Source organism: Erythrolamprus reginae, chromosome 2 (assembly GCF_031021105.1).
Source record: "Erythrolamprus reginae isolate rEryReg1 chromosome 2, rEryReg1.hap1, whole genome shotgun sequence".
In the NCBI taxonomy this organism is placed as follows: Eukaryota; Metazoa; Chordata; class Lepidosauria; order Squamata; family Dipsadidae; genus Erythrolamprus; species Erythrolamprus reginae.
The window spans coordinates 26,417,510-26,429,910 of NC_091951.1; the positions used below are offsets into that span (position 1 = coordinate 26,417,510).

Here is a 12,401-nt window from a genome sequence, read left to right on the forward strand (position 1 = left end):
GATTTGGAAATTTCTGGCGACGTTTCGCCGAGGTCTCACTCGTCATTTTCAGGCTGGTGTTTCTGTCCTTGTTCTAAGGCGAACACTGCGAGACCTGAGCTGCCTTCCTTCTATAAATATTGGTGGCTGGGTGTGGTTTGATGGCTCAGCAATTGCCTGCTGTGTAGAAACTTCCTGGTGAGTCAGTGGGGTAACAATTGGGGTTGTTGATGTAGCTGAAGTATGCTGATTAGTTAATGGTTGTAGATTAGGCGTGATATCCTGAGTAGTTGGAACTTGCAGGCTACTTGATTGTTTTACAATGTGTGTTCTGAGTCTGGTTTTTATGGCTGGGATACGTTTGAGGGCTGGTTTTCAGATGTCTGGTAAGCGGGAGGTATCATCCCGCTTGTTCATATTTTGGGGATGTTTTTCTATCTCGATGGCTTCCATGATTATTCTTTTGGTGTAGTGTTCTGTTTTGGAAATTAATTTGGTACTGTCAAAATCAATTTCATATCCTGTAGTTTTGAAGTGTTGGAAAAGGGGGGAGGTTTTTTCTTTAATGCATTCTTATTTTCTGCAACACATGCATTTACTCTCCTAAGGAGAGTAAATGCACGTGTTGCAGAACATAAGAATGCATTAAAGAAAAAACCTCCTCACATTGTAAAACAATCAAGTAGCCTGCAAGTTCCAACTACTCAGGATATCACGCCTAATCTACAACCATTAACTAATCAGCATACCTCAGCTACATCAACGACCCCAATTGTTACCCCACTGACTCACCAGGAAGTTTCTACACAGCAGGCAATTGCTGAGCCATCAAACCACACCCAGCCACCAGTATTTATAGAAGGAAGGCAGCTCAGGTCTCGCAGTGTTCGCCTTAGAACAAGGACAGAAACACCAGCCTGAAGATGACGAGTGAGACCTCGTCGAAACGTCGCCAGAAATTTCCAAATATATACACATATATATAAATATATATATTTATATTCTTTTTTCACATTATCACTAAACATTTTATAAACAATTAATATTACACTTTTCTTTGAATCTTACAGACAAAGAGGATGGCAATAAGAGCACTCAGGACAACTGTAAATAATAAGCAATGTTGAAAAGGGAACAAAATCAAGCCAGAAGTCAAAATATTTTCCATTTCCTTCAAAAAACCATAAAATTCTGCTCCTCCTCCAGCAGCTGTTGGACAAAAGAGAGAAAATAAAGAAAGATTCTGCAGAATTCAAGGATACATTACATGGAAAGTCAAGGGAGATTATTTTTTCATTCAGCAAAACAGGGGAATAACTGGAAGTCAGTGGGGAGGAAACTAAACTAAAGTCACATAGAACAGACAGTAATGCAGGCCTCTACCTGTGAGGAAAAATACAGCTTGAATGAAAGCATCACTAAACAAGCCATTGACCATATTTTTGACCTCCTCGAGAATATTGGCTGTGAAAAAACTCCATAGATTTGCATATTGTGGAAAAAGCACAGATTGCAAATAACAAGAGGAGCAAGAAAGGAAGACATACAAATTATTTTAATGTGGCAAAAGTTATGGTCACAACAGCTCCATGTTCATAAAAACACCCACACACACAGAGAGAAATTGAATATACATTCTGTGAGAAATTGAACATACATTCTGTGAGAAATTGAACATACATTCTGTGAGAAATTGAACATACATTCTGTGAGAAATTGAACATACATTCTGTGAGAAATTGAACATACATTCTGTGAGAAATTGAACATACATTCTGTGAGAAATTGAACATACATTCTGTGAGAAATTGAACATACATTCTGTGAGAAATTGAACATACATTCTGTGAGAAATTGAACATACATTCTGTGAGAAATTGAACATACATTCTGTGAGAAATTGAACATACATTCTGTGAGAAATTGAACATACATTCTGTGAGAAATTGAACATACATTCTGTGAGAAATTGAACATACATTCTGTGAGAAATTGAACATACATTCTGTGAGAAATTGAACATACATTCTGTGAGAAATTGAACATACATTCTGTGAGAAATTGAACATACATTCTGTGAGAAATTGAACATACATTCTGTGAGAAATTGAACATACATTCTGTGAGAAATTGAACATACATTTTGTGAGAAATGTTTCAGTGAGAATTCCATCCTCGGGAAGCACCTGAAAACTCACAAACCAGAGAAAAGCTTTGAATGTTATGGTTATGGGAAAGTTTCAATTGCAACACAACAGAAGACTCAAATAGGAGCGAAACGCTTTGAATGTCCTGACTGTTGGAAATTCTTGAGTTATAATTCCAAATTGGTGATAGACCAGAGTAATCATAAAGGAGAAAAACTTGTTCAATGTACTGAGTCTGTGAGAAGTTTCAGTCATAATTCCTGCCTGGTCAGAGGATTCAAACCATGGAGAAACCTTATGAGGGTACAGATTATGGGCAAGATTTCATTATAAATTCCCACCTCCTGCAAAACAAGACCATGCGCATAGGAGAGAAACCCTTTGAGTGTCCTATCTTTGGGAAAGGTTTTAGATATAATTCCAGCCTGGTGACACACCAGAGAACTCACACAGGAGAGAAACCCTTTGAATGTCCCGACTGTGGGAAAAGTTTTACACGGAGATCCAGACTGGTGTCACACCAGAGGATTCACACAGGAGAGAAACCCTTTGAATGTCCAGAATGTGGGAAATGTTTTACTTGGAGTTCCAGCCTGGTGTCACACCAGAGGATTCATACAGGAGAGAAACCCTTTGAATGTCCTGATTGTGGGAAAGGTTTCAGTCAGAATTCAGACCTGGTGAAACACCAGAGGACTCACACAGGAGAGAAACCCTTTGAATGTCCTGATTGTGGGAAAAGTTTTAATCGGAGTTCCATCCTAGTGTCACACCAGAGAACTCACACAGGAGAGAAACCCTTTGAATGTCCCAACTGTGGGAAAAGTTTTACACGGAGATCCAGACTGGTGTCACACCAGAGGATTCACACAGGAGAGAAACCCTTTGAATGTCCAGAATGTGGGAAATGTTTTACTTGGAGTTCCAGCCTGGTGTCACACCAGAGGATTCACACAGGAGAGAAACCCTTTGAATGTCCAGAATGTGGAAAAAGCTTTAATGGTAAATACAGCCTGGTGATACACCAGAGGACTCACACAGGAGAGAAACCCTTTGAATGTCCTGATTGTGGGAAAAGTTTCAGTCAGAATTCAGACCTGGTGAAACACCAGAGGACTCACACAGGAGAGAAACCCTTTGAATGTCCTGATTGTGGGAAAAGTTTTAATCGGAGATCCAGACTGGTGTCACACCAGAGGATTCACACAGGAGAGAAACCCTTTGAATGTCCAGAATGTGGGGAAAGTTTTAGTCACAGGTCCACCCTGGTGATACACCAGAGGACTCACACAGGAGAGAAACCCTTTGAATGTCCTGATTGTGGGAAAAATTTTACTCGGATTTCCAGCCTGGTGTCACACCGTAGGATTCACACAGGAGAGAAACCCTTTGAATGTCCAGAATGTGGAAAAAGCTTTAATGGTCAATACAGCCTGGTGGTACACCAGAGGACTCACACAAAAGAGAAACCCTTTGAATGTCCTGAGTGTGGGAAATGCTTTATTGATAATTCTAGCCTGGTGAGGCACCATAGGACTCACACAGGAGAGAAACCCTTTGAATGTCCTGATTGTGGGGAAAGTTATAGTCACAGGTCCAGCCTGGTGTCACACCAGAGGATTCACACAGGAGAGAAACCCTTTGAATGTCCTGACTGTGGGAAATGTTACCATCAGAATTCCCACCTGGTGATACACCAGAGGACTCACACGGGAGAGAAACCTTTTGAATGTCCTATTTGTGGGAAAGGTTTTAGTGATAATTCAAGCCTGGTGACACACCAGAGGACTCACACAGGAGAGAAACCCTTTGAATGTCCTGATTGTGGGAAAAGCTTTAGTATGCGTTCCAGTCTCATGAAACACCAAAAGATCCACACAAGAGAGAAACCCTTTGAATGTCCTGACTGTGGGAAATGTTACCATCAGAATTCCCACCTGGTGGTACACCAGAGGACTCACATGGGAGAGAAACCTTTTGAATGTCCTATCTGTGGGAAAGGTTTTAGTGCTAATTCAGGCCTGGTGAAACACCAGAGGACTCACACAGGAGAGAAACCCTTTGAATGTCCTATCTGTGGGAAAGGTTTTAGTCATAATTCTAGCCTGGTGAGCCATCAGTGGACTCACACAGGAGAGAAACCCTTTGAATGTCCTGATTGTGGGAAAAGTTTCATTAATAATTCCAGCCTTGTGAGACACCAGAAGACTCACTCAGGAGAGAAACTCTTCAAATGATTTATCTGTAGGAAAAGTTTTTATGATAATTCTAGCCTTGTGAGACACCATAAGACTCACACAGGAGAAAAACCCTTTGAATGTCCTATTTGTGAGAAATCTTTCAGTCACAATTCCCACCTGATGACACATCAGAGCACTCACACCATGGAGAAATCTTTGGAATGTCAGTCTATGGACATTACTTGAGCCATAAATCATCCCTTATTGCACACAAGGTGATCTATATGTGGAAAAGTAGATGATTTCAAGGAATGCTTGAATTTCATTTGTGATCTCCTATTGAATGTGTATGTGGGAAACTGATTTGTTTTGAATTTTGGTCCAATTCTTTTTGCTCAATTATTTCTTGGGATTAAATTTATAGGTGGAGAGAAGTGGGAAATGGCTAACTATTAGTTTGTGATTAATATTAAAAGCTTCTGCTTATTTCTTTTTGCATAACTAGTGGTATTCCTCTAAAATGAATTGTGGGTGAGCTTTTGTATGTGGTTATGGAATTCCCACATGTGGAGTTTCAGTCTTTTACCTTGGTTTGGCCCTGGTTTTGAGCCTCAGAATTCCACAGTCAGCATAAAAGTAGTCCTCAAGATATAACTTATCGTGAGCCTTGAATTACGGTTGCATGTTGCAATAACTGTTAAGTAAAATTATTTTCCTTAACTACCCAAATCCCACTGCTCTCCCTAAGGCAGCCATTAATCAAATGTGCGAGTTGCTAAGCAGAACACACTCTACTCAGAGCTGAAGAAAACTCTTGGAGGCCTAGTGCAGAGCCAAGCTTGCCTGCTGTAGGTAAATCAGACTTCTCGCACCTTCCAAGACATCCTTGTTCTCTGTATCCTAACTCTTGTTTTGCCTTGGCCCTTCACCCTAGGGTCCTCCCCACCCCACCCGACCTCACAGCCTTCTCCTTCTTCCTTTTGAAGATCTCTGAACCTCATGTTGGGGAGGGAAAGTAGGGATGGACATGCATCCTTGGACCTCATGAGTGTGTCCTGGAAGCAGCCACCATTTTCAGTGGGCCCTGGATTCATTCCTGGTGTGAACTGTTGTAATAGCGCAACATGCCATACGGCCTCCTGCCATAAGTGGTAGTATAACATACTCATACTTGGCTCACATTCCTCTCTGCTTTCTCAGAAGGAAAGCAAGAGTGAAAGAAAATGCAGTCAAGTGGAAATGTTTGGAGTGCACTTAGAGGAGTTCAGCCAAAAGGAAAAGGATAGTTGATGGTAGATTTTTAAAACATTATTTCCTTAAAAAAAAAAAAAATCTCCAGAAGTTAAAAGTGTTGTAATCAGCTGAGAAATAGTTTGGACATCACTTGCATGGGCTGTGCAACAAGCTATATGGTGTCTGGCCATGAGCGGCCGCAGAAGTCAGGCATAATATTATTACTTCCTCCAGAAAGCCCCAAAACTCTTTTTCTCCAACATCTTCGGAGTCTTCAAATCTAATAAATTGAATTGAATTGAATCTTACAGACAAGGAAGAGAAAACCAGGAAAAGAGTTTTGAGTTACACTAAAAGTAGACTATCTGGAGAAACATCAAAATATCAAGGGGAATAATTCCCTACTTCAGAAAAAGAGGGAAATATCTGGAAGTCAGTAAAAACGAAAAGGTCACTTGGACAGTCAGATAAGGAAGAGCCAGTGAATTTTAAATAATAGTTCTTTATTATTTATATTATTAATTTCTTTTTCTATTCGTACCCATTTCTTTCCCCCCCATAACTGTAGCTCCATTAACCTTTCCATTTGAAATGCATTTCTATATAATACTAGACATGGGCTGCCCCACCCCCCCTCTTTCTCTTGTGCATTCTGCGAACGTTTCCTTATTCTGGGTTTTTTATCTCCTTCAATCCAAAAATTTAGTCTGTTATCCCATTCTCTTAATTTTGCCTCAGGAAAATTCTACGAGGTAGAACCTGAAACAAATTCTACCAGGTAGAACCTGAAACAAATACATTATTTTTGGTATTATCATCATCTTAAGAGCCCTAATCTTAGCCATTCTTCCTAAGTTTTTACCCTTCCAATTTTTAATCTGCTTCTGGATTTTTTTCCATATTAGGTTATAATTGGCCGTTGCTATTTTTATTGGATTCTTGAATAACCAAATTCCCAAGTATTTCATTTTTTTACAACCTAGTTTCATTCCTGAAGTTTTTTGAATCTCGATTTGCTCTTTAGGGCCTGTATTTAAACATATTATCTCTGATTTGTCTATATTAACCTTCAGTCCAGATTGATCTTTAAATTCCTGAAGTAGTATCATTATTCTTTTCATCATTTCAATTGGGGTTTCAGACATCACTATAGCATCATCTGCAAATAAGTTTAATTTCAATTCCAATTCCCCTATTTGATAGTCTCTCCATTCCTTATCATTTCTAATTTTGTTTGCTAGGGTCTCAATTGCTAATGCAAATAACATTGGGGATAGTGGGCAACCCTGCTTAGTTCCATTTTGAATTTTAACTATTTCTGTTCTATTGCCATTTACTCTAATTTGAGCCACATTATCCTTATATATTGTTTCTATAACTCTACAAAATATGTTTCCCATATTTAAATCTTTACATAATTGAAATAGGTAGTCATGGTTAACTTTGTCAAAAGCCTTATAGACATCTAATTTTAAAATGCATAATTTTCTTTTGGTACTGGTAGCATGGTGTAAAACATTGACCACGTTTCTTATTGGTTCATAAATTTTCCTTCCTTTCACAAATCCATATTGATCTTCTCCAATTATTCTTGGTAATATATTCTCCACCCTATTTGCCAATATTTTCATAAATATCTTATAATCTTGATTTAATAGGCTGATGGGGCGATAAGAACTCGGATCCATTAAATCACGATCTGGTTTTGGGACCGTTATAATTTCTGACATTTTCCACGTCTTTGGAGTTTCAAAAGTCTCCAATACATTATTGAACAATTTCTCCATATGCGGTAATAATTCATTCATATACACTTTATAATATTCAGCAGTAAAACCATCTGGACCAGGAGCTTTGGCCGGTTTCAATCCCTTAATAACTCTAGATATCTCCTCACTTGTAATTTTTGCATTTAACATTTGGGCATCTTCTTCTTCTAATTTCTTTTTAACCTCTGAGGTTTGCGAAACAACATACCCTTTTTTATATAATTCCCCATAGAATTCTCTCATTATTTTTTCCATTTCTACATTACTACGTTTTATTACACCATCCTTATCTTTTAAAGCAGAGATGTAAGATTTCTCTTTTCTTTTTTTCAAGTAATGTACCATTTGCTTCATTGATTTGTGACTCCACCCTCTAATTCTGTTTCATAATCATATTCATTTTATTCCATCTTTCTTCATCAAGTAATTGCAATTTCTTTTTCTTAAATGATAATAATAAATTCCATTCTCTATTTCTTGTAATTTTTAAAGTTTCTTGGATTAAATCTATTTCTTTTAATAAATTATTTCTCTTAACATCCCAGGATTTCCTAATAAAAGCTTCAGTACTAATGCAGTTGCCCCTCATTACTGCTTTATGTGTATCCCAAACTATTGTTTGTTTAACCTCACCTGTTGCATTAATACAAAAGAATCCATTAAGTTCCCTTTGTAATTTAAGTCTACTCTCTTCATTTGCTGAAACAATGGGGTTATACCTCCAAATTCTTTGTTTACTACAAACCTCTATCTCTATCACAGCTAACAGAGGAGCATGGTCTGATAGCCAAATACTTTTTACTTCCGCTTTCTTAAACTTTACCTTATCTGTTTTATTAATTAACATATAGTCTATACAGCTAAATTTATTATGTCTTGCAGAATAGAAAGTATCTCTATTAGCTACGTTTTCATGAAGATCCATCATATTGAGTTTATTTAGATGTAATTTTTTCTTTTCCCCCTTCCTTGCTGTTAATTCCAGATTAAAGTCTCCTGCTAAAATCACAATACCTTCCGCAAATTCATCTAGTTTCTGTTTTACATTTATTATAAATTGTTTTGCATTTACATTGGGAGCATAAATTACCGCTAAGGTTACTAGCTTGTTACTTATTTTCCCCTTAATAAATAGCATTCTGCCATCTTTGTCCCTTTTAATATTACTTAACTGAAAATGCACTCTTCGGTGCAACAAGATGGCAACTCCTTTTGCCTTATTCGTTGCTCTCGACTCATAAACTTCCTTCCATTCTGCATTTGTGACTAATCTGTCTGTTTTTTCCCTTCCCTTATGAGTTTCAGATAAAAATAAAACATCTGCCTTACTGTCCTTTGCCAGCTTCATGATTCTATACCGTTTTTTCTGTGATGAGAGACCATTTACATTCAGCGATAATAATCCTATATCACCCATTTACATAATTTAAATACATTTCCCCTTCCAACAAAACAGAGCCTACCGGAAAAATATTTTTTCATTACAATGAATCCCCACCCTGGTGCCCCTATCCTGGCCTCCCCCCCCCCAGGGGGAGGCAACGAAAAAAACTTCCGTTACTAAGAGGCACTCCTGGATCTGCGTTCCCTCAGAAAGCCCCCCCTTCTTCCCCATTTTACAACATAATAAAAGATTCCCCCCTCCTTCCCTCCTCTCCCCCTGTTAACTAACGAGAACAACCAAACAAGAAATACAGAACAAAGAATAATTGGTTGAAAAACTTGATACCATATTAGCAAGTCAACTCAGTTCAGTTTATTATTTTTTCTTCTGTCGAGTGACCCTTGGCTCGTCTTTCTTCTCTGCCTGGAGTGAGGCCAGTTCTCTTTGAAGTGCTGCAATCTTTTCTCCCTTACTTTGCCCTGCATCACGGAACGGTTGGAGAAACAATTCTTCTTCTGCTGCGTCTGGTCGATCCACCGATGATTGACTCTGGGTTGCTCCCTCCGGATTTAACCCCAATTGAAAAAGCAGCTTTCTTCCCTCTTCTAACGATCTCGCCTGGAAAACCTTGGAATCTTTAAACACAATTATTGTAGCAGGATAGTGCCACGAAAATCTGATCCCATTTTCATAAAGTTGGGAGGATACTTCTCTCATCTGGCTTCTCATCTTGAGGGTTTCAGGAGACAAATCTTTTAAAACGCGTATTGGAGAAGCTTTGTAACGTAAGTTTAAAATCTGTTTCAACTCTTTAAATATTTCTGCAGCTCTCCTCTCTGAAACAAATCTTACAACAATATCCTTTGAGTCCCCACGCTTGCGGGATCCAAAAGCCCAATGCGCTCTTTCGAATTCTTGCAACTCACATTTAACTTTGTTCTCGATGAGCCACTGAAGGATTTCTTGAACAAGTTGTTTGCTCTCCGCAAAATCTTTGGGGAAACCTCTCAAACGAAGATTAGATCGGCGCTGTCTGTCTTCCAGATTTATGATGCGAAGTTCCTGGCGAGATTTTCCCACCTCCAGTTTCCCAATTCTTTGATCTTGTGTTTTGGATTGTTCTTTCAATTCTGTCATTCCAGTTCCCAATGCAGATAAATCTTTTTTCATTTCTTGGAGCAGTTTCCCCATGTCAGCAAAGCCTTTAAGTAGCGAATCCATCTTTCCCTCCAACTCCTCGGTAGACGCCATCTTCTCTTTGTTCTCGCTTCTTCACACAGGCACGTTAAAAACAGTCACTTGCTTCAATTTTTAACTCCTTCTAATAAAGTTTTTCCAGAGCTTGTTCAGTTCGCTCTCCTCTCAATCCACTTTCACCAAGCTAGAGAGGTTGTTAAGGGTTAACTTTTCCTTTTCCTTTTCCACATCTGGGAGCCTTCTTTCGGAGCGTTCAGCTATACCAACGCATGCGCATTGGAGTAGAATTGAAACCAGTACCTTAAGTGATCCTTTTAAAGCATGTTTAGAAATATGGCTTAAATGGCAGAGGACAAGTGGAATAAAGGTATCCAGGCTATCAACGTTACATGTATTGAATATAGGGGATGACGTTAATCTAAGTAGAATTATTAAAATATTAAATAGTAAAGGAATAACGAGAATTGAGCAATTATATGAGAAAGATGGAAGAGTTAGTAGAACTAGATTGGAATGGTGGATTGGCAAACAGAAATGGTTGCAGATCAATGCAATATGTACATACTTAAACAAAAGTGAGAATAAAGAAGCCTTTTTACGGGAAGAAAATAGTGTAGAAAAAATAATAAGTGAAAAGATAAATGAAAGTAAAGCACAAGCCGGTAGTATATATAGAATGCTATTGCAAATGGAAGAAGAAGTACCAAAAAGTTTAACAAGATGTTGGCAGGATGATTTACAAATAGATGAAAGAGAAATGAAAGAAATAATAGAAAATATATACAAGATTAAAAATACGAGAGTTAGAGAGATGAGAAGAAAAATCTTACATAAATGGTACTATACACCTGTACAAATTGCACACTTCCAGGGGAAAGAGAAGGGCACATGTTGGCACGGATGCCAGAAAAAAGGGATTTTTATGCATATGATTTGGGAGTGTGCAGAAATTCAGAAATTCTGGAATGTAGTCCAGAATGAAATTAATAAAATGTTAAACATTAATTGGATTATTACAAAAGAAATAGCAATTTTAATCAAATATAGAGAACTAGGAGAATTTAAGGAAATTAAAACCGCAGCATTGGAAAGCGCTCAAGCGGTGATGGTATTAGGTTGGAAAGATTCTACAAAATGGACACTACGAAATTGGTACTGGTATATGGTGGATCACATACATTTTGAAATTATGGAAATAAGATTAAATAATTTTGATAAGAATAAATTGGAGAAGCTAATGGTGCGATGGAACAAGGTAAAAGATTATATGTTAAGTAGAATCTGTGATGTAAATATGAAAAATAAATTGCAATCACTCTTTTAATAATACTTGATCAAGATAGAGCCAAGGAATAATAGATAAATAATTAAAAAAAAATTTTGAATCCTCTTGTATGGGTGGTGGGGGTGATGGGGGTGTGTTGTTGTTAGGTGATGGGCACATGCACTGTGCACTGTTATATGTTTGTTTTGTTTTATGTAAACTTTTAAAAATCAATAAAAATTTATTAAAAAAAAAAAAAGGAAGAGCCAGTGATGGGCTCCTACAGGAACGGTCAGGAACGCAGTTCTGGTAGCAAAATTTGGAGCTCCACCCCAGAGCACCCAATTTGCACTGAAAGATGTTGAAACGAAATGCATAAGCCACGCCCACAGTGTGGTAGTAATACAGATCAGAATGGATTTCTTCTTAAAAGACAAATAAAAGACAATATGCGTATAATTTTAAATACTATTGAATATTATGAACAACATCCTGAAAAACAAATGGCGCTGATGTTTTTAGAAAAAGCATTTGATAATGTAAATTGGCAATTAATGAACAGACAACTACAATATATGAACTTTGGTGCAAGATTCCTTCATGTCATTGAGGCAATATATAAAAAACAATCAGCTAAGATACTGATAAATGGTGAAATGACACAAAAGATCGAAATTTTTAAGGATGTCCCTTATCTCTGCTGTTATTTATTTTGTCACTGGAAGTTTTAAGCAGAAATATTAGATCTGATTCTCAGATCTCAGGACTAAAGATTAGATACCAAGAATATAAGTTACAGGCTTTTGCTGATGATTTAGTTTTTGTACTTGAAAATCTAATAACTTCAGGCCCCAAACTCTTATCACAATTTGAAAGATACGGAGAGGTAGCAGGACTAAAGATCAATAAAGACAAAACAAAACTAATCACAAAGAATATCACCAAAAAGCAGAAATCACAGCTTAAAAGATGTATGGATGTTCAAATGGTGAAAGAAGTAAAGTACAGTATTTGGGAATCCATTTAACAGCCAGATGTTAAACAAGACTCGGATTATTATAAAATTTGGGGGAAGTTCTATGATTGGATAGAAGATTAAGAGACACATTATGTATGTATTAGTAATTGGTTAATTTTGGAAAAATTGAAACAAAAGAATTTGATTTAAGCTTTGCAAGCCAGATGGCAAAGATGAGAAATGGTGGTAGCATTATATAATGATATAACACAAATTTACTTATTGTTCAC

The 12,401-nt window shown here is 37.5% G+C and overlaps 1 protein-coding gene and 1 long non-coding RNA gene across 3 annotated transcripts in view; both read left to right on the forward strand.

Moving 5' to 3' along the window:
- Nucleotides 1-1,664, forward strand: part of LOC139160088 (uncharacterized) — a 9,377-nt gene extending 7,713 nt beyond the window's left edge. For both annotated transcript variants that reach the window (XR_011557879.1, XR_011557878.1), the window contains exon 4: nt 1,050-1,664. This is a non-coding gene — a long non-coding RNA (uncharacterized lncRNA). The remainder of the gene's footprint in view (nt 1-1,049) is intronic.
- A 375-nt stretch (nt 1,665-2,039) lies between these two features.
- Nucleotides 2,040-4,802, forward strand: LOC139160068 (zinc finger protein 850-like). The gene has a single exon (XM_070737597.1). It carries the CDS (start codon nt 2,411-2,413, stop codon nt 4,361-4,363), a length of 1,953 nt encoding a protein of 650 aa, XP_070593698.1. The 5' UTR covers nt 2,040-2,410; the 3' UTR covers nt 4,364-4,802.
- The last annotated feature ends 7,599 nt before the right edge of the window (nt 4,803-12,401 follow it).

Coding starts and splice junctions, on each gene's coding strand:
- LOC139160068 (XM_070737597.1), top strand. CDS start 2,411: ATGGAGAAACCTTATGAGGGTACAGATTATGGGCAAGATTTCATTATA.